Source organism: Dendropsophus ebraccatus, chromosome 14, assembly GCF_027789765.1.
Source record: "Dendropsophus ebraccatus isolate aDenEbr1 chromosome 14, aDenEbr1.pat, whole genome shotgun sequence".
Taxonomy (NCBI): domain Eukaryota; kingdom Metazoa; phylum Chordata; class Amphibia; order Anura; family Hylidae; genus Dendropsophus; species Dendropsophus ebraccatus.
In genome coordinates this window covers 29080564-29103804 of record NC_091467.1, presented here as the reverse complement: position 1 = coordinate 29103804, position 23241 = coordinate 29080564, and the positions used below count along the sequence as shown (strand labels likewise).

General features: G+C 39.9%; 2 protein-coding genes across 2 annotated transcripts; one reads left to right on the top strand and one right to left on the bottom strand.

Annotated features, from left to right (window-relative positions):
- Positions 1–15376: 15376 nt before the first annotated feature.
- Positions 15377–22074, top strand: LOC138772430 (peptide YY-like). The gene is made up of 4 exons (XM_069952814.1): positions 15377–15489; positions 19125–19312; positions 20536–20619; positions 21736–22074. Exons 2-4 carry the CDS (start codon positions 19125–19127, stop codon positions 21761–21763), a joined length of 300 nt encoding a protein of 99 aa, XP_069808915.1. The 5' UTR covers positions 15377–15489; the 3' UTR covers positions 21764–22074.
- On the bottom strand, positions 16033–17352 carry LOC138771859 (nucleolar protein 58-like). The gene is made up of 3 exons (XM_069951862.1): positions 17261–17352; positions 16332–16728; positions 16033–16173 (listed from the first exon to the last, which is right to left on the bottom strand). The coding sequence occupies exons 1-3, from the start codon at positions 17350–17352 to the stop codon at positions 16033–16035; spliced, it is 630 nt and encodes a 209-aa protein (XP_069807963.1).
- Positions 22075–23241: the final 1167 nt, after the last annotated feature.

The window sequence follows — 23241 nt, the reverse complement described above, 5'->3', positions numbered from 1 at the left end:
GCCCCACAAGGCTCAGGGCTGAAGTGCTTGCAGCTTCTGAGCATGATTGGGGGAGCAGGAAGATGTAAGATCCTACCCTGCCATTGTACTTCACTGCATCTGTGGCTGGAGGATGCTGATGCAATGAAGGGTTTCAGTCACCTGAAGATCTGGAGCATCATCCAAAAATCCAGAGCTTGAGTCAGTTTAGAACCCATGGGTCACACGGGATTTTAGCCCAGAAAACAATGGCAGAAACCCAGGAGTATTAGTCTAGTCCAAAGAGGTCCATATAGTCTCAAGAATATTTTTCTTCATCATTCCAGGGCTTAAAGGGGTAGTTCACCACAGGAGCAGCTTAGCTGAAGAGAAACTTTGGACTATGAGTACATTTATCTGTCTAGAGACTGAGCAGGGGAGCCTAAGGGACCCCCATACCAGGCCACGCACCAGCATGACATTAGGGTGCTCTTTTGTTCCAGCCTCCTATCCTGTGAACTGACAATTTTCCCTTTACAATATCAATTTTGTACATTCCATAAAATCTATTCAATTTAAGATACACTGTAAATATTACTGGAATGGAAGCTAGGGGCATAGGTGAGAGGCTGAGACATTGTATCTATATTATCTATATACTTTTATGGTACGTGGGAGTAATTTGCTCTCGAAGGACACAAGTGCCAGGATCCAATTTTACCCAACAAGCAGTTGCTGAAGCTTTCCATAGATTTAGTGAGTCAGTATTAAACACTGTTTAGTGAGTACCAGGGATTCTCAATCTCGCTATGTTTGCGGAGTTTCCATATGATCTTATTCAGGGCTTCCCTTGTGTACACATACAGGAGCTCAATATACAAGGGAAGTCCCGACGGTTCCTTTATTTAAAGAATTCATTGTCGACCATGTCAGCCCTTCCTGGAGGAAATTGAACAAATCAGCATGACATAGTGGCTACAGTCAATCTGCTGCAGCAATATGATGTTGCTTAGTGAGTGCTCATTGTTTTCTTTCCCTCCACTTACAGTATAGGCTTTATCAATCAAATATTCAAGCACCAATCTTTGGCATCTGAAGGGGCGTCAGTGGTACAAGATTGTAACGACTGGAGTCATGACCACTGCTAGTCATGGCGTAAGCTGCACCAGGGAGTGGAGTCTAAGGGTCCGCTGGTCTTCACCAGTTCCCACCACAAGGTTTAATGGACTTTTTGGAGCAGGCAACCCCCAAGTTGCTACCCCTGGCTTGGCTCTCTAGTGGCGGCGGGCGAGGTGCAGTGGGAGACAAGTAGGCAGGCAGGCTAGGACTCAGCAGGACTCTTGGCTGGAACAGAGACAGCAGTCAACATCTGGAACCACAGATAGCAGGAATGGCAGGAACCATGGGCAGGAATCACAGGAGAACTGGGATCACACACTATGGGATGCATGCAGAATCTCCAACAATAGGGTCAGGGCAGGGCTGGAATTTATAGGGAGGTGTAAAGTGCACAAGACCAATTAGGGATGCACTGTCCCTTTAAATCTGAGACACTCGATGTGCCCAGTCTTAGAGGTGGGGCCACACGTTCCAGGCTGAGAGATAAGAGACAGGAGCCAGGGCTGGTAAAGCGCCCAATAGTGTGGTGACCACTGGGAGTAAGATATTATCAGTGGTATGATACAGCTCAGCCAGAGATGGTAAATGTTGTGACGCCAGTGCTAGTCCAGCACACAGGTGTGTTGTTGATACCTGCTTTATAGAATGGCTGGCCGTATCCACGTGAAATGGTCGGTGACCTGCGGGGCTGTGATGGATCCCTTGGGCTCCTGTCATGGTAGTCCTGAGTGGCAATTGACCCACCCGGACAATCGGTACGGCCACCCATAGAAAGGGGAAGAAATTACCCAAGGTGCGCGATGGGTGTGTATAGGTGCTGGTGCAGATTTCTCCACCTATGACTCCATATAACCTCCCCTATATCTCCTCCTATTACTCCATATACCCTCCCCTATATTTCCTCCTATGACTCCATATACCCTCCCCTATATCTCCTCCTATGACTCCATATACCTTCCCCTATATCTCCTCTTATGACTCCATATACCCTCCCCTATATTTCCTCTTATGACTCCATATACCCTCCCCTATATTTCCTCCTATTACTCCATATACCCTCCCCTATATCTCCTCCTATTACTCCATATACCCTCCCCTATATCTCCTCCTATTACTCCATATAACCCTCCCTATATCTCCTCCTATTACTCCATATACCCTCCCTATATCCCCTCCTATTACTCCATATAACCTCCCTATATCTCCTCCTATTACTCCATATAACCTCCCTATATCTCCTCCTATTACTCCATATACCCTCCCCTATATCTCCTCCTATTACTCCATATACCCTCCCCTATATCTCCTCCTATTACTCCTTATACCCTCCTATATCTTCTCCTATTACTCCATATACCCTCCCCTATATCTCCTCCTATTACTCCATATAACCTCCCTATATCTTCTCCCATTACTCCATATATCATCCCCTATATCTCCTCCTATTACTCCATATACCCCCCTATATCTCCTCCTATCACTCCATATAACCCCCCTATATCTCCTTCTATTACTCCATATATCCTCCCCTATATCTCCTCCTATTACTCCATATAACCTCCCTATATCTTCTCCCATTACTCCATATATCATCCCCTATATCTCCTCCTATTACTCCATATAACCTTCCTATATCTCCTCCTATTACTCCATATAACCTCCCTATATCTCCTCCTATTACTCCATATAACCTCCCTATATCTCCTCCTATTACTACATATACCCTCCCCTATATCTCCTCCTATTACTCCATATACCCTCCCCTATATCTCCTCCTATTACTCCTTATACCCTCCTATATCTTCTCCTATTACTCCATATAACCTTCCCCTATATCTCCTCCTATTACTCCATATATCCTCCCCTATATCTCCTCCTATTACTCCATATAACCTCCCTATATCTTCTCCCATTACTCCATATATCATCCCCTATATCTCCTCCTATTACTCCATATACCCCCCTATATCTCCTCCTATCACTCCATATAACCCCCCTATATCTCCTTCTATTACTCCATATATCCTCCCCTATATCTCCTCCTATTACTCCATATAACCTCCCTATATCTTCTCCCATTACTCCATATATCATCCCCTATATCTCCTCCTATTACTCCATATAACCTCCCTATATCTCCTCCTATTACTCCATATAACCTCCCTATATCTCCTCCTATTACTCCATATACCCTCCCCTATATCTCCTCCTATTACTCCATATAACCTCCCCTATATCTCCTCCTATTACTCCATATAACCTCCCCTATATCTCCTCCTATTACTCCATATAACCTCCTTATATCTTCTCCCATTACTCCATATATCATCCCCTATATCTCCTCCTATTACTCCATATAACCTCCCCTATATCTCCTCCTATTACTCCATATAACCTCCCCTATATCTCCTCCTATTACTCCATATACCCTCCCCTATATCTCCTCCTATTACTCCATATACCCTCCCTATATCTCCTCCTATTACCCCATATAACCTCCCCTATATCTCCTCCTATTAATCCATATAACCTCCCTATATCTCCTCCTATTACCCCATATAACCTCCCCTATATCTCCTCCTATTACTCCATATAACCTCCTATATCTCCTCCTATTGCTCCATATACCCTCCCCTATATCTCCTTCTATTACTCCATATACCCTCCTATATCTCCTCCTATTACTCCATATAACATCCCCTATATCTCCTCCTATTACTCCATATAACCCCCTATATCTCCTCCTATTACTCCATATAACATCCCCTATATCTCCTCCTATTACTCCATATAACCCCCTATATCTCCTCCTGCTATTACATATATCCTCCCCTATATCTCCTCCTATTACTCCATATACCCTCTCCTATATCTCCTCCTATTACTCCATATAACCACCTATATCTCCTCCTATTACTCCATATAACATCCCCTATATCTCCTCCTATTACTCCATATAACCTCCCCTATATCTCCTCCTATTACTCCATATAACCTCCCTATATTTCCTCCTATTACTCCATATAACTTCCACAATATCTCTCTCTATCTCTTGCTATTAATCTGTATGCCCTTGTCATTTTATTACTTTTGTTCACCTCGTCCCCATAGATGACCCAGTAACTTTTCTTTCACCCCTAGACTCGGACCTGTACCTTTCTTATTGAGGGATATTGTTGCCGCTGTAATACAGATGGCATTAGTAGAGAGCTGGGGTCTCGCATTACCTCAGTGTGACAAAGTGCCTGATTTTCGGTAAGGACCTCTGATTGTATTTTCTTCCCATGTGTATAAATCTCCGCACTGGCAGTGGAAACGTTAAGGATCCAAGACTCATTTATAAATCCCATTTTTGACATCTCAGCTCTCAGCCCTCAGGGTTAGTGACAAATCTCATCAAATAAGACAATTACTCAGGCCTTTCCTGGGCAGATGCATCATTAAAACCAAATAAATTCAGACATATCTCAATTCCAGATATCCTGACTTTATATTATACGTATCAGAGGAACCGTCTTCATAACTCTTCCAATGCCAGGCTCTTTTACCATGGAGTTCATATGCCCAATATCTCTCCTAAAATTATAGTTTCCTTTAGGTATTTGTAAACCCTTGGGTGGCAAAATTATTGTGTGCCCCATTGACGACCTTATTCTTTCTTACACATGGTCATCTTTACCACATAAAACTTGGGGAAGCAGCCTGCGTCAGTAGTGCTGCAGCCACGGGACAATGTAGCAGAGCGAGCATTGTTTGACAGATATCTCCGCCCACTTTGCTTCTCTGTGCTACAACTAGAGCGCTACTAACACAGACAGCTTACACAAGTTTAATGTCTATTCTAATGCTAACATGTAGTATATAGATATCAGAGGAGGCTAATGTAACTGATCAGGGACCAGGGCTTGAGCAGCCCTGCAGTTGCCCAGCAATCCTGTACAAATAGTCTTCATGGAGGACCACAGATTTTTTAAGATCTTTTAAAATCTTAGGTTCTTTTTCAGAATAGTACATAACAATCTACACAGAACAGCTAACTCTCACACGTTTCAGGTAGACTAGGAGGCTCATAACTCAATGGAATTAGCTGTTTTGTGTAGTTTTGTGATATACTGTACTGTTCTAGAATAAAGCCAAAGACTTTAAAGGGGTTCTCTTGCATAAAATTATATTTTACTATGCTGCTGCGGGGGGAGATGTCAGGGAAATATACTTACAATTGGCAGGTCCTGGGTCGCCCACTCTTCGCCGCTGTCAGCGATTAAAAAACATCTGGTGGCGCACTGTTCTCGCTGGAAATGGAAGCTTGGCATAGCCGCCATAGGGTCTATACTGAGCTTCAATTTCCATCGGGAATGGCTCATCACCAGATGTTTTAAAATCAGAGAGCAGACAGCCCAGGACTCGGCAATGGTGGCAGAGCAGGACAGGTAAGTATGTGTCCCTGCCTCCAGGTATTGCAAAACTACAATTCCCATCATGCCTTTGTCTGATTGTTGAGAACCGATCACTGAGTCACATGATCACAAGAATGTTGATGCGAATTGGACATTTGAATCAATCAGTGGTTGGACATAAGTTTTGCCACTCTATTCAACTATATGGTTTAGAATTAGAATTATTAGAACTGAACATGGGGCTCCTCTGTGTTCCTGCAGTCAGACCCCCACTCAGATGGATAGGTGATGAGTGTTGGGAAACCCTTTAAGGGTAGCTTCACACACCGTATCGCAGAAGATTTGAACACCGCATCAAATCTGCACCATTAAATCTGCTGCGGATCTACTGCAGATCCGGTGTGTGTGAAGGCACCCTAAGGGTACGTTCACACGTACAGGATCTGCAGCAGATCTGCAGCAGATTTGATGGCGCAAATTTGAAGCTGCAGATTCAAAGCAAATCAGTTCTGGGCCATCAAATGTGCTGCAGATCTGCTGCAGATCCAGTACGTGTGAACGCACCCTAAGGGCCCTATTCCACCGGACGATTATCATTCAGATTATCGTTAAATCGTTCGAATCTAAACGATAATCGTTAGGTTGAAATGCATTTAACGATTAACGACCGAATGAGAAATTGTTGATCGCTTTATAAGACCTAGACCTATTTTTATCGTTGCTCGTTTGCAAAACGTTCGCAATTCGTTCGCATTGAATAAGACGTCGTTCGGTCGTTCGCAGTAGATACAAACGCAATAGCGAAGAAAAAGCGAAAAAAAAAATGATCGCAAATACGATCATAAGTAGCGATTATCATTCCATGGAAAAACGTTTTCAGGTCTTTCCCAATAGCGGTCATTTTAGATCGTTAATCGTTAACGATTATGCAAACGATAATCGTCCGGTGGAATAGGGCCCTAAGGGTAGCTTCACACACACCGTATTCGGAGCAGAAAATCTGCTGCAGATCCGCAGCAGATTTGATCTAAATGACTGAACACAGTATCAAATCTGCACCATCAAATCTGCTGCGGATCTGCTGCGAATCCGCTGTGTGTGAAGGCCCCCTAAGAGTATTTCTATATATATCATAGTTGCAATTAGATAGACAACTGGCCTGTGCTCCAGGACTTAGGAATCATTGATACCGTCACTTAAAGTCAAGAACATGAAGGTGTAATAACTTTCTTTGTCCATCCAGCAAAGATATTACATTAAACAGCAATGCAAATATATAACGGTGTGAGAGAATTATCCTGTAACTCAAACTAAACAAAGGACAATCCAACTATTTGCACTTTGTGTTTGCTTTCTTATTACCCTTCCCAGGAAACCTCTTCTCCAGCCCCCTCATATCTGCAGTCTGGGACAGATGTGATTAACCCCTTACTCCACCACTGTGAGCTTTGCCAGAAAGGCTTCTGATGAATGGATGTAATTGACTAAGATATTGGTCTTTTTTTTCTCTTGTGTTAATACCCATAAATATCATAAGTTTTACTATCCTGAGAGCAGTTAGTTTGCCAGTATAGAGATAGATAATAAGACAGATTCAAGGATAGATAGGAGATATATAGATAGAAAGATAGATAGATAGATAGATAGATAGTTAGATAGATAGATAGATAGATAGGAGATAGATAGATAGTAGATAGATAGGAGATAGATAGATAGGAGATAGATAGATAGATAGATAGATAGATAGATAGATAGATAGATAGATGATAGATAGATAGATAGATAGATAGATAGATAGATAGATAGGAGATAGATAGATAGTAGATAGATAGGAGATAGATAGATAGATAGATAGATAGATAGATAGATATTAGATAGATAGATAGATGATAGATAGATAGATAGATAGGAGATAGATAGATAGATAGATAGATAGATAGATAGATAGATAGATAGGAGATAGATAGGAGATAGATAGATAGATAGATAGATAGATAGATAGATAGATAGGGAGATAGATAATAGATAGATAGATAGATAGATAGGAGATAGATAGATAGGAGATAGATAGATAGATAGATAGATAGATAGATAGATAGATAATAGATAGATAGATAGATAGATAGATAGATAGATAGGAGATAGATAGATAGATAGATAGATAGATAGGAGATAGATAGATAGATAGATAGATAGGAAGGAGATGGATGGATAGATAGATAGATAGATAGATAGGAGATAGATAGATAGATAGATAGATAGGAAGGATATGGATGGATGGATAGATAGATAGATAGATAGATAGATAGATAGATAGATAGATAGTCCACTTGTATTTCTAGCGGCACCACCATTCAGTCTTTATAGTCCGAGTGCCAGCCGGATAGTATCTGACCAACGATACCGATAGCTAAACAATAAACAATAAACAATGTCCAGCAGCACTTCAAGTGAAAAAATCTTCAGTGGTTTATTCCATTAAACGTAAGGAAAACATAGGTGCAGCACAGCAAATAAACAAACGAGGATATGATGCGACGTTTCGGTGGCCTCCGCCACTTTTTTCAAGCACCGAAACATGCATGCTTGAAAAAGGTGGCGGAGGCCACCGAAACGTCGCATCATATCCTCGTTTGTTTATTTGCTGTGCTGCACCTATGTTTTCCTTACGTTTAATGGAATAAACCACTGAAGATTTTTTCACTTGAAGTGCTGCTGGACATTGTTTATTGTTTATTAGATAGATAGATAGATAGATAGATAGATAGATAGATAGATAGGAGATAGATAGATAGATAGATAGATAGGAAGGAGATGGATGGATAGATAGATAGATAGATAGATAGATAGATAGATAGATAGATAGATAGGAGATAGATAGGAGATAGATAGATAGATAGATAGATAGATAATAAATAGATAGATAGATAGATAGGAGATAGATAGATAGATAGATAGATAGATAGATAGATAGATAGATAGATATTCTTAGTAATTTCAGCAGCACAGGAAAAATACGGGTGCCAGGCAAATACTCCAACCACGAGTCCACAGTATTTAGGCAACGTTTCTGTGGCCTCTCGCCACCATTTTCGCTTGAAAATGGTGGCGAGAGGCCACAGAAACGTTGCCTAAATACTTTGTATGCTGTGCTGTGCACTTTGTGAATAAATGTAAACCCTTTTTTTCACCTTATCTGGAGTGCCGTCAAGCTACTTTAAATAGATAGATAGATAGATAGATAGATAGATAGATAGATAGATAGATAGAGATAGATAGATAGATAGATAGATAGATAGATAGATAGATAGATAGTTATAGATAGATAGATTCCAATATCCTGGGACAGCATTGGTAATGTCAGTGGATATGGGTGACTTGCAGTGTTCTGTGTGAGCTGCTGATGAAGAGGTATAGGATGAGGGCATCATCAGTCTGGAAGTAGGTAACCCTCAAAAATTCACTAGGGGTTAATAGTAAAGTACTTAGGGATGGGGAGGTTGTGAATAGTGGCAGTGGTGTTGTGGTGGGAGTGTATTACCAGTCCTTTTACGACGGTTGATAGTTATATTAGGAATTGTTGTCCTACCAGCGTACTAGTCTATAATGTGCCTCAAAAAGGTAAGCCTGAAAGTTTGGCCTAGATTGTAGCTAGTAGACTTAGTTAGGACAGTCTTGTAAGCAGTGGACTGGTCCTAGTAAACAATGGAGAGGATGATAAAATTATGGTAACCCAATGGGCTGCAAAGTGTTAAAGGTAGGCACTACAAATGCTGCAGTATCACTGCAGCACGTATCACAAGGCCTCAGTGGTAGCTCATAGTACCCCCTCCTACAGTGCGAAACTTAACCACAGAGATTCAGAGGTAGTTGCAGAATGGTGAAATTTATTGAACAGTCTCTTAAAGTTACAGTACAGCGAATAAACAAAGTTTCTGGTCATGGTTAAGGTTCTGTTAGCTTGAGATTGGGTTTGTCAGCCTTTCCCTTTTAGAATACTAGAAATACAGAAATAGCAGGTGTACTTAGGTTTAAAAATAGACTTAGGCTTGGGACTTGGATATTCTCTGACTTAGGCAACTTAGATAAACTTGACAGTAGTAACAGGGTGGACTACTCAGAGGGGCGCTGTCCAATATGTAGGGTACTCTGCTGAAAAAGGGCATCCGGACAACCTTGGAATCAGTTGCAAAGACTTGAGAAAAATAAATAAATAAAAAAACAGTACTAACGGCGGAAAAGAATCCCATCAAGCTAAGATGAGTAAACAGAGTGGCAGATCCAGATGTACAGACGCCATGCAGAACGCTTACTAAAACTGGCCATCGGTTTTAGCTTTAGGACTCAGCAACTTACAGTGGGAGACTTGCAGCAGGGCACATCGGCAAAAAGCAGACTTCTCCAACCACTGACTGCAGAGTGCAGGACTTGGAAGATTGGCATATAACCCTCTCAGCGTGGATAGGTTGGTGCCCTCAGGCAGTTGTAACAACATGGGTGGTTTAAAAAGCCATAGCTTGGCACTAAGGAACAATGGAACAGCTTACTTTGCTCTACTACCCACTAGCTAGCTAAACTGCTGAACTGAGCACATGGCCTCTCCACCCACACGTATGGACTTCAGGGCTGTTCCCTACTGGTGGAGAGAAACCTGAGGTAACTTGACATGGGATTGGATAGAACAGAAGGGGGGACTTTTAAGAGGGCTGTGATAGGCCCAGAGGCAAGGGAGGTGACTGACAGACCAGATCTGAAGCTGGTAGCAGAGAAGAAAAATGTGCACTTAGTCACATACACACTTAACCTCTTCCATCCTGTAGCATGTCCTAACTGTATCTGAAAAGCATAAAGTGCGATTCATAGATGAACACAGTTTTTGGAGTTTTATTTATTTATATTGGATAGAGATGGTCCCATCCTGGTTAGTCCTGTCTCTGACTCCTGTCTTTGTATATACTATAGAGCCCTCTTTCTTCGATGTACTCCCCTGACCTCAGGCTGTGTCTGATTGCCCAATTTGTCCTTCTTTTCTAGCTATAATATACTTTGGCTTTATTAAGATGTATTTTGCCGCCTCAATGCAGCAAAAAGTCGGACATTCTTCTTCGAAAGAAGCATAATCCTCTAGGACATATATAGGGCACAAGACTGAGAAATAAAGTGGCCTCATGCTATCCAGGCAGTGGGAAGCATTGTGACTAACCAGATCATCGGTACTGACTAAGGTCATAACACAATCATTGTGTGACCTATTGATCCTGAATCATAGAGTGACTGGTACCAGCTGTCACTTCCACTCACCCTTAACCAATGACGGAGGAGATGCCTTATCCATAGAAGTGTAGACGGGGAAAGGTAAGTGGATAGGTAATATGATTTGTGAGTGTTCCCAGCTGAGATTATTTAATCACGTTGTCCCCTTACTTATTCCGCTTCCCTTCTTCAGGGCAGCTGCTAATGGGCGCAAAGACCGTATTTCTCCAGAAGATGCTGAATGATGACGTGATAAGTCGCTGAAACTAGGATAACAGATGGATTGTCTACTGAAGCCTGGGGAAATATTTTGTGGATGGGATACCTACTGTCAGATAGATCAATGATGCACACTAAACACAGCTGGAAGTTAACCTGTGAAATTCTGGCACCCATAGGCATTCATAGAGTGAAAAAAAGCAGAAAAATTACTTTGTGATAACTTTTTAATAAATATATGAATGGTGGAAAACCAGCACTGGAGAATAGAGTAAAAAAAGTAATCCTGTTATTACATATAAACAGAGAAGAAGAATTAAAGGGGTTATACAGGCTTAGAAAAACATGCACATGCAATAGTAGCTTTAGTTTGGGACTATTAACTTATCACATTCTTTATATCGCACAGTAAAGGGTGTAAGCATAAAACCTACCAAAGGACAAAACTGTAGATTTTGGGTCACATCACATCCAGAAAAATGTGAAAAAAAAGTTTAAAAAAACAGTGTATAAGCAAGCAAGACACCAATAGAAAGTACAGATCATGGCACAAAATATTTTGCCTCAAATAGGCCCATCGACCAAAAATAAAAGTGTTGTAAGGATCAGAATTGAGCATATTTCAATACTTTTATTTATTTATTTTTTTAAAGGCAGTCAACATAACAGTTATATACAATATCTATTGCTGTAATCGTACTGACTTGAGCACCATAGATAACATGTCAGTTTTACCACAGGGCAAACAACGTAAAGAAGAACTCTCTATTACTCCATATATCCTCCCCTATGGGGCATTCCATCAAAACTGAACCTTTTTGTAACACCCGTAACACCTAGTTAAACCTATTAAAACAGCAATTTAAACACTAAAGTTATAAATATACGTTAAGAGTCTTATATTTTATATCTCCTTCTATTACTCCATATAACCTCCCTATATCTCCTCCTATTACTCCATATAACCTCCCTATATCTCCTACTATTCTCCATATACCCTCCTCTATATCTCATTCTATTACTCCATATAACCTCCCTATATCTCCTCCTATTACTCCATATAACCTCCCTATATCTCCTCCTATTACTCCATATAACCTCCCTATATCTCTTCCTATTACTCCATATAACCTCCCTATATCTCCTCCTATTACTCCATATAACCTCCCTATATCTCCTATTACTCCATAAAACCTCCCTATATCTCCTCCTATTACTCCATATAACCTCCCTATATCTCCTATTACTCCATAAAACCTCCCTATATCTCCCCCTATTACTCCATAAAACCTCTCTATATCTCCTCCTATTACTCCATATAACCTCTCCTATATCTCCTCCTATTACTCCATATAACCTTTCTATATCTCCTCCTATTACTCCATATACCCTCCCCTATATCTCCTCCTATTACTCCATATAACCTCCCTATATCTCCTCCTATTACTCCATATATCCTCCCCTATATCTCCTCCTATTACTCCATATAACCTCCCTTTATCTCCTCCTATTACTTCATATACCCTCCCCTATATCTCCTCATATTACTCCATATAACCTTCCTATATCTCCTCCTATTACTCAATATAACCTCCCTACATCTCCTCCTATTACTTTATATAACCTCCCTATATCTCCTCCTATTACTCCATATAACCTCAATATATCTCCTTCTATTACTCCATATAACCTTCCCTATATACCCTCCCTATATCCCCTCCTATTACTCCATATAACCTCCCTATATCTCCTCCTATTACTCAATATAACCTCCCTATATCTCCTCCTATTACTCCATATACCCTCCCCTATATCTCCTCCTATTACTCCATATAACCTTCCCTATATCTCCTCCTATTACTCCATATAACCTCCCTATATCTCCTCCTATTACTCCATATACCCCCTATATCTCCTCCTATTACTCCATATAACCTCCCTATATCTCCTCCTATTACTCCATATAACCCTCCTATATCTCCTCCTATTACTTCATATACCCTCCCCTATATCTTCTCCTATTACTCCATATAACCTCCCCTATATCTCCTCCTATTACTCCATATAACCTCCCTATATCTCCTCCTATTACTCCATATAACCTCCCGTATATCTCCTCCTATTACTCCATATAACCCCCCTATATCTCCTCCTATTACTCCATATAACTATCTCCTATGTCTCCACCTATTTCTCCCCATAATCTTAACTTTGTTGTCTTTCAGCTAAGCAAACAATTTTACTACTGTATATTTATTCTTCTTCTTCTTCTTCTTCTTCTTCTTCTTCTTCTTATTATTATTATTATTATTATTATTATTATTATTATTATTATTATTATTACCTATTCTCTTTCTACTGTTAGTGTATATAGTTTTTTATTTGGATAACTCCTGATACATACAGATTTGTCAGTGACATCAGCACTATGGACAGCTTCTAGTTCAGCACCATGGACAGTAGATGTGATTAGCTCTCTATAACTTGGAGGACCCAATATATTTATAGGACATTTATAGAATAAAGCACTATATACTCTGTTTGTATGAGATATAAATCATTTAGATGACACAAAATAACAAAAGTTAAGCAAAACTGAGGAAAAGAAGCAACAGCAGCAAGTTTATTATGAGTATTATGTATTATTATGAGTAATTATTATGTATTATTAAGCCCTTGCTATTTTCAGATGAAAAGAAATAATGACACCATGATACTAGCTTTCAGCTGAAAGAAGTCATCATGGTGGTCTGGGCCAGGTGGAGAAGAAAATACAAAGTCAACGACTAATCTTAGAAGACAACACCTGTAGTCCAGTCACTGGATGTAAAGGTGCCTATACACATTCAATAGCTGTCCTCTCTTCCGGATGGTGCCTTTGGGCACTTCTGAACATTCTTGTGTCCCCAATAAGGAGGGGAGGGGTAGGCTGCCACCAGAATAGTCTGGCACCAGCTCATCTTTCCGAGAACAAAGGGGTCAAGGTGTGAAAATCTATCCCAACCTCTGTCAACATCATCTCTCGGTGGAGTCTCGGACTCCCATACACCTTATACTGATGACGACTTTGGGATAAAGTGTATGGGGACTTAACTGTTATCATTGATATGGTCTTCAGAAATTTAAAATTGTTGACAACCACTAAATGATGACTGTATGGTGGTAATATTAACATTTTTATAGTGTGTTTTATTTAGTAACAGTGGTGGTAATATTAAGTCATAACGCGGTAGTATTATTTAGTCATAATGTTGAGTTATTTTTTGTCTTCTATACTAATATTATTGGTCTGTGTATATTGTGTTGTATTCAGTAACATTATGGCGGTATTATTTATTTATGATGTGGTGGTATTACCCTTGTATACTGGTATTCCTGGTAATACTGGTCTGTGTATAGAGGGTGATATTCAGTAACAATGGTGGCAGATTTTAATTATGATGTGGAGGTACAATTTGTCCCTTGTATGATGTGGAGGTACGATTTGTCCCTTGTACAGTATAATTATTGGTAATACTGGTCTAGGTATAGCAGTTTTTATTCTGTAACAGTACGGTGGCATTATGTGGTCATGGTGTGGCACTATTATTTGTCTCTTGTATTGGAGGATTTTTGGTAATGTTGGTTTCAATATACTGGAATTTGCTAAGTAACAGTATGAAAGTAATGTGTATGGTGATAATATTCGCTTCTTGTATACTGATATTATTTTGGGGCTGCATGAATATTATTTAAAGGTATACAGTATCATCATATACATACATACATCTAGCAAATATATGTCATATACATATGTCCCATAGGACTCCAGTTACAGCACTGGTTTATGTCAGAAAAGTCCAGGGTGTCTGTTCATACCCATGTTTAGGCTTTTTTTTATTTGTGGATTTGTTTGCATTTTGGTAGATGCTTGTTGTTGGTTGAACAAGGAAGCTACAAATGGAAGTCAAATAACCATCACATGATGACTCTAATGTAACATAAGAGCTGTGCACAATGGCTGGAGATGGAGATGCTATTTGATACTGAGTGATAGTGTTTAGAAGTAATGAACCAGTACTACCCTACAGTCACTAATATGCCTATAAGCAAACAAAGGCAAATGTCTCTGCATTGCTCGCTAACCTACTCTCTGCATTAACCAATTATCTCCTATCTGCAATGATAAAATGATAAAATAATTGAGGTGTAAAAGCAGATCACTCCCCAAACCCGAAGGTTAATAGACAGGCTATGCTTCGCCTACGCATACCTCCACCCCTATACCTCCTTCTAGATTTGTACCCCCCTCCTTACCTCAGACCAGATACCGTAATAGCCAACTCATTGATCAATCAGAGATGAGTGAGTGTCTGTTCATAGGGGATGGAGCTGGAAAGTTTGAGTGGGAGGAGGAGCCGACTTATTCTCCTGCCATCACAAGAGATATAAACCCACAGAAGAATCACAAGACAAAGCAGATTCTCCTCAGCTTCCAGCAAGGAGCAAGAGAAGTGTTGGAGCAAATTCACCTGGCTGCACAGTCCCTTCCTTCCATCACACAGTAAGTACAAGCATCTTATATAAGAGTTCATTTAATGGTATTCTTATCTTCCTCAGGAGTGTTCTTACACTTGTCTTCTTTAGTAGATGTATTATTTTTCTATTCTTTTGTAGATGTTTTATTCTTCTCTTCTTCTGTAGATGTCTTACTCTTCTCATCTTCTTTTGTAGATGTATTATTCTTCTCTTCTTCTGTAGATGTCTTACTCTTCTCATCTTCTTTTGTAGATGTATTATTCTTCTCTTCTTCTGTAGATGTCTTATTCTTCTCTTCTCTAGATTTCTTATTCTTCTCTTCTTCTCTAGATGTCTTATTCTACTCTTCTTCTCTAGATTTCTTATTCTTCTCTTCTTCTGTAGATGTCTTACTCTTCTCATCTTCTTTTGTAGATGTATTATTTTTCTATTCTTTTGTAGATGTCTTATTCTTCTCTTCTTCTGTAGATGTCTTACTCTTCTCATCTTCTATTGTAGATGTCTTATTCTTCTCTTCTTCTGTAGATGTCTTACTCTTCTCATCTTCTTTTGTAGATGTATTATTTTTCTATTCTTTTGTAGATGTCTTATTCTTCTCTTCTTCTGTAGATGTCTTACTCTTCTCATCTTCTATTGTAGATGTCTTATTCTTCTCTTCTTCTGTAGATGTCTTACTCTTCTCATCTTCTTTTGTAGATGTATTATTTTTCTATTCTTTTGTAGATGTCTTATTCTTCTCTTTGTCTGTAGATGTCTTACTCTCATCTTCTTTTGTAGATGCCTTACTCTAATGTACTTTTGTAGATGTCTTATTCTTCTCTCCTTTTTTAGATATCTTATTCTTCTCTTCTTTAGTACACAACTTACACTCTTGTTCTTTTGTCGATGTCTTATTCTTCTCTTGTTTTGTAGATGTCTTACTCTCATTTTCTTTTGTAGATTTCTTATTCCTCTCTTCTTCTGTAGATGTCTTATACTTTTCTCCCTTGGTAGATGTCTTACTCTTGACTTCTTCTTTAGAGGTCTTACTCTCATCTTCTCTCTTATTCCTTCTTTCTTCTGCGGATGTGTTATTCTTGTCTCCTTCAGTAGAGGTCCTACCTTGACATCATCTGTAGATGTCTTATTCTTCTCTTCTTTAGTCTTACTTTCATGTTCTTTTGTAGATGTGCCATTCTTCTCTCCTTCTTTAGATGTCTTATTCTTCTCTAATTCAGTAGATGTCTTTCTCTCATCTTTTTTTTCAATGTCTTTTTCTTCTCTTCTTTAGTAGATGTCTTACTCTCATCTTCTTCTATAGATGTCTAATTCTTATTTCCAGTAGATGGATTACTCTTGACTTCTTTAGTACATACCTTATCCTTCTCTTTTTTAGTATGTCTTATCCTTCTCTTCTTATTACTCTCATTTTCTTTAGTATGTGTTACTCTGGTCCACTTCAGCAGACGTCTTACTCTCTTTCTTTGGGTTAAGGAGCAATGCTATGTTGTTGTTCTGTCAGCAATCTTTAAAGAGTTTTAACTCATACCAATGATATTCAGAGTTTAATAATAGTTTATGTTCTAAAGAGTACCTCAGATATCAGATTCATTCTGTTACAACATGTTATGGTGGGAACCATCTAACTTGACTTTAACATGGAAACTTGTATTGTGAGTTGGAAAGCTGGCATTCCATTTTGTGAATACATATGTTCTAGATACTTCAAATACAATAGTGATAGAACAATACAGGCTGGATGTAGCATGGTTGGTCAGTGAAGAATTTAGTGTTTTAAGTTGGTCTTTTCACATTACTGCCCTGTGTAAGGGAATGTATCTTCTTTATATTGGAAAGACGCAACATCTGTTCTGTGAGAAGACGCCATTACAGTGGTTAGCTTAGTCATCTTAGAACCCTGCAGGGAGTGATGGCTATAATAAGGAGTACTGATACTATTTTTATTACCAATAAATGTAGCATATAACCATGTTGGTTAGCATTACTTTGAAGTTCCCCAGACCCCAAATACTAGGGGCAACTATATTCTACTCTTACATGGGATTAATTTTATATGGGTTTATATGGAGTAATAGAGGGGTTACATGGAGTAATATAAGGAGGTAAAAGAGATGTTATATGGAGTAATATAACGAAAAATAGGGGAGGTTAGGTTACATGGAGTAATAGGAGGAGATATAGGGAGGTTATATGGAGTAATAGGAGGAGATATAGGGAAGGGTATATGGAGTAATAGGAGGAGATATAGGGGAGGGTATATAGAGTAATAGGAGGAGATATAGGGAGGTTATATGGAGTAATAGGAGGAGATATAGGGAGGGATAATATGGAGTAATAGGGGGAGATATAGGGGGGTATATGGAGTAACAGGAGGAGATATAGGAGGATATATGGAGTAATAGGAGGAGATATAGGGGAGGGTATATGGAGTAATAGGAGGAGATATAGGGGGTATATGGAGGAATAGGAGGAGATATTGGAAGGTTATATGGAGTAAAAGGAGGAGATATAGGGAGGTTATATGGAGTAATAGGAGGAGATATAGAGGAGGTTATATGGAATAATAGGGGGAGATATAGGGGAGGATATATGGAGTAATAGGAGGAGATATAGGGGAGGGTATATGGAGTAATAGGAGGAGATATATGGAGGATATATGGAGTAATAGGAGGAGATATAGGGGGTATATGGAGTAATAGGAGGAGATATAGGGGGGATATATGGAGTAATAGGAGGAGATATAGGGGAGGTTATATGGAGTAATAGGAGGAGATATAGGGAGGATATATGGAGTAATAGGAGATATAGGGAGGTTATATGGAGTAATAGGAGGAGATATAGGGGGTTATATGGAGTAGTAGGAGGAGATATAGGGGGGATATATGGAGTAATAGGAGGAGATATAGGGGTGTTATATGGAGTAATAGGAGGAGATATAGGGAGGTATATGGAGTAATAGGAGGAGATATAGGGAGGTTATATGGAATAATAGGAGGAGATATAGGAGGGTATATGGAGTAATAGAAGGAGATATAGGGAGGTTATATGGAGTAATAGGAGGAGATATAGGGGGGTTATATGGAGTAATAGGAGGAGATATAGGGGGGTTATATGGAGTAATAGGATGAGATATAGGGGAGGTTATATGGAGAAATAGGAGGAGATATAGGGGGAGGTTATATGGAGTAATAGGAGGAGATATAGGGAGGTTATATGGAGTAATAGGAGGAGATATAGGGAGGGTATATGGAGTAATAGGAGATATAGGGGAGAGATATGGAGCAAAAGAATCTCACTGACACCCCACCACTACAACAACCATTCCAGTGGTGCCAGGGTCCCCATTGATCTCCACTATCTGTTCTTGATTTTGATTCAGTAAATGCTCAGTCAGCCATTTTGTTGGGTCAGATCCTATTACTGCCAGTGATTTCCTGTATGCAGAGATGGTAACTAGGAAGTTGAGATTACTGGTGATGCTGGCGCTGTTGGAATGGCACTGGTGGAGGAGCAGTGAGGTGTATATTGCTTTTTAACCATCCCCCCCCCCCCTCCTCCTTTTTTATGTATTTCTCTGTAAACAATAAGTATTTCATGTTCCCTCTGGGACTTTTACCCATTAGGTTTTGTAGTAATTTCAATGTTTTCTTCTTTTTCCAGATGGTAACCTCCTTGAAGCTGTGGCCAATGATGGTAGCTGTTGCAGTGTGCGTTTTAATATGCCTAGGGACAATAGTAGAAGGATATCCACCAAAACCAGAATCTCCTGGAGAAGATGCTTCGCCAGAAGAAATGAATAAATATTTGACCGCTTTAAGGCATTATATCAATCTGGTGACAAGGCAAAGGTGAGTGAAATCAGAAACAAAAAAACATACTCATAGCTGCCATATTGGACCTTCCCTGACTTTAGGCAATAGACTGACCTCATCTATGCAAAGCGTTTATACATCACAATGGTCCATCCATGTTAAATTGGTTATTCAGCGCTACAAAAACATGGCCACTTTCTTCCAGAGACAGCACTACTCTTGTCTCCAGTTTGGGTGCAGGTTTTGTAACTCAGTTCTATTGAAGTGAATGGAGCTTAACTGCAAACCACAGCTGAACTGGAGACAAGAGTGGTGCTGTCTCTGGAAGAAAGTGGCCGTGTTTTTGTAGCGCTGGAAAACCCCTTAAAGCTGAAAACTGGAGGTCTACTTAGGAGACCCCTATTGATTGGCTGTGATCTGTAGAGGAACCATGCTCAACTTATTCAATTCTGCTGCAGTGCCACCACAGGGGAAATGAGGTATTACACAATTTCTAATTAAATCAATGAACTGAATGTAAATTAAAAATCATGTAGCCATATGTACACCTTCTATACTATACGAGCAAAGTAATAATGTGGAAGAATTTTAGGTATGTTAGTATAGTACGGTGATCCCATCCTTTGGCTCACCAGCTGTTGTGAACCTACAGCTACCAGATGAGAGTTGTAGTTCTGCAACAGCTGAAGAGTCACAGGAATATTCCAGAGAAAGAAATCAACTGGTGTCAAATTTTTTTACAGATTTGTAAACTACTTCTCTTTAAAAATCTGAAGTCTTCCAGTACTTCAACTGCTGTATGTTCTGCAAGAAGTGGTGTATTTTTTCTAGTCTGACACAGTGCTCTCTGCTGCCACCTCTGTCCCTAACAGGAACTGACCAGATCAGGAGAGGTTTTCTATGAGGATTTGTTACTGCTCTGGACAGTTCCTGCCACGGACAGAAGTAGCAGCAGAGAGCACTGTGTCAGACTGGAAAGAATACACCACTTCCTGCGGGACATACAGTAGCTGATAAGTACAGGAAGAATTGAGATTATTTTAAATGGAAGTAATTTACAAATTTGTATCATTTCCATCACCAGTTGATTTAATTTTTTTTCTCTGATGTGCCCCTTTAAGGATTGCTGGTCTAGCTGGTGACAATTAAAATGCAATAAAATATTAAACAAAGACTTTTACTCCATACTATCCACTCTCTGTAGTATCCACATAAGTTTGTTATACAATAAATCCTAATGCATATTCTCTTTTGATCAGATATGGAAAGAGGGACAGTCCATCTGACAGTCTGCTTTCTGATCTTCTTTTTGGAGACAATGGAAACCACAACAGCAGATCACGGTGAGTATATAAGACACCTATGGATATATCACGGTAGATTGTAGATGTAGACACCTGTGGTTGCATTGCTATCCACAAGTGGAAACCAATGGTTGCAAGAAATTTGCCAGCAGTCGTAGAAATTTCTTGGTCACATTCCAAACCTACTCCCTTACCTTAGCAGCAGGATGGATGAAGGAAAAAAACAGTAAGTTATGGCTGTGTAACCCCTGTTGTGGCCAAAATTGCCTTGTAGACACTTTTTATAACAATAAATACTTCTGGTAGAAACTGGTAATATGAAACAAGACCAAGGAGAAAAACCCTTTACATCATTAATGCAGGACAGAGAGGAGTGGAGAAGTGAGGAGGCATGCATGCTGCGGCTCAGCTCGGCCTCTAAGAGTTTCAAGTTTAGGAATAAAACATGATATTATAACTTTGCAAACAGCCATGATCTAAGAGACAGGTATCAATTGACAGGTATCATGGCTACCTGGCCATGTCTGCAGCTCTGATGACGATATACAGCAGACAGATTCCCTTTTAAGCAGTGTCTAAGAATACATCACCTGTCTTAGCTGTCTCTAACAGTGATGGGTATAAGAGATGAGCGGACCTCGAGCATGCTCGAGTCGTTCCGAACCCAAACGTTCGGCATTTGATTAGCGGTGGCTGCTGAACTTGGATAAAGCCCTAAGGCTATGTGGAAAACATGGATATAGTCATTGGCTGTATCCATGTTTTCCAGGCAACCTTAGAGCTTTATCCAAGTTCAACAGCCACCGCTAATCAAATACCGAACGTTCGGGTTTGGATCGACTCGAACCCGAACCCGGTTCGCTCATCTCTAGTTATAACCAACGATGGTTTGGGTGATGACATAAGTTGAATAAGTTGGTGCTATATAAGTTTAGGAATTATTACTATTATGTAGCTTGGTGCTCTCATCATATCGCCAACCAGATAGACCATAAGTGATACGGGAAAGAATTGCTAGTATTACTAGGGTAACAAAGAGAGAGGTGCAAAAAAGTATAGAGTAAGGGTCACCCCCTAATCTTCAATGCTTAGAATAATAAAAGACCTAATCCTGCATTGACTCAATGTCTAACACTCTATTTCCTATCTCCTTAGGTATGACGACTCCTCTTACAATTGGTGACCCTCGGACCCTTCCCTCCCCCCTTCCTTTTCCCCCCGGGTGACTGCTTTCCCCACTTTCCCTTCTTTTTATCGTATCAATTATTTTTATGCCATTTTGCATTTTGACTGGTTCCTGTATCTCATCTCTCCGCTCGGCGGGGAGTGTGCAGAGTGGACGGTGCCACCCTTCAGTGGTGTAGAGAATACGCCCGAGTGCGTGTTGTGTGTACACCATCCTACCAGAGCTGCCTCTCCCATGACACGCAGTCTGTGATGTTTGACAGAGAATTCCACTGTGTCCAGAAATAAAAGCAAGTTTAATGGAAGTAACATTGAGTTATGACTGTGTGATTGTCTATTCTGTTGGGAAATGTATAGGGTTGCAAAAATATTTTATACTTTATACATTTTGATGGTTGATATCATCAGAATCATACTGTCTGTAGCCATATTCTCTTAAAGGGGTTGTCTGGGGAAAAAATTATCTAAGTTATACTCACCTATCCTTGATCCTCCACTAGTCACCGCTTCTTCACAGTTCTCGTGATGTACTGAACCTACAGGAACTGCACCACTCAGCCAGTCAGTGACTATTACATTTGAAGGGATTGTTTTAGAATAGCATTTTTTCATCCATACTTTCTTTAGCCATATCCTCTTAAAGGGTTGTCTGGGGAAAAAAATCCTCTAGCTTGGGTGGTGAAAAAACGATAACCAAGCTATACTCACCTGTCCCAGATCCCCCACTGGTCACCGCTTCTTTCTCATTCCTATAATGTACTGGTTCTGCAGGAACTGCACCACTCAGCCAATCAGTGACTTAGAAATTACACAACTGTAGGGCCATTCCTGTGGGGTAGGCATGTCACAATAACCAGTAAGTAGCAGTAACCAGTGGGTGACTGGAGGCATCAGCACAGCAGCTATGGAGGATCCGGAGAGGTGAGTACAGTGTCTTCATTATTTTACACTACACCCAGGCATGTAGAGAATTTATTTCATTCATGCACATGAGAAAAATGTTGGTGAAAATGCCCCATTTTGAACATTTCTACTGACCATTGATAATAGGTAATAATAGTTGATAGTTTATAATGGCTGAGGGTCGGTAATAGGATATAAAATTCATAACTAACACATGGTCCTACCAGTTCTGAGCTGTGACATCAAAGACTGCTTGACTTCTGAATGGTCGACTGACATTAGCAGTGGATGTATATCAACGTACGATGGAGTGCATTCCGTTTTCGAGAAGATATAATCATATGTGTAGAGGTAGAGGTCTAACTGCAATTTACATAACAATAGACATACAATAGGTCCTCATTCTTTGTTTATATCATTCATGACATTGTAGTGAGATAGTCTAGGCACTCCATGTGCCATTATATACTGCCCCCATATGGCGTTATACAGTGCTTCTCGGTAATACAGCATTTTATGGACATACTGTCCATTACTTCCTTGGAACTTTTTGCAATATTCAAGAAGTAGACA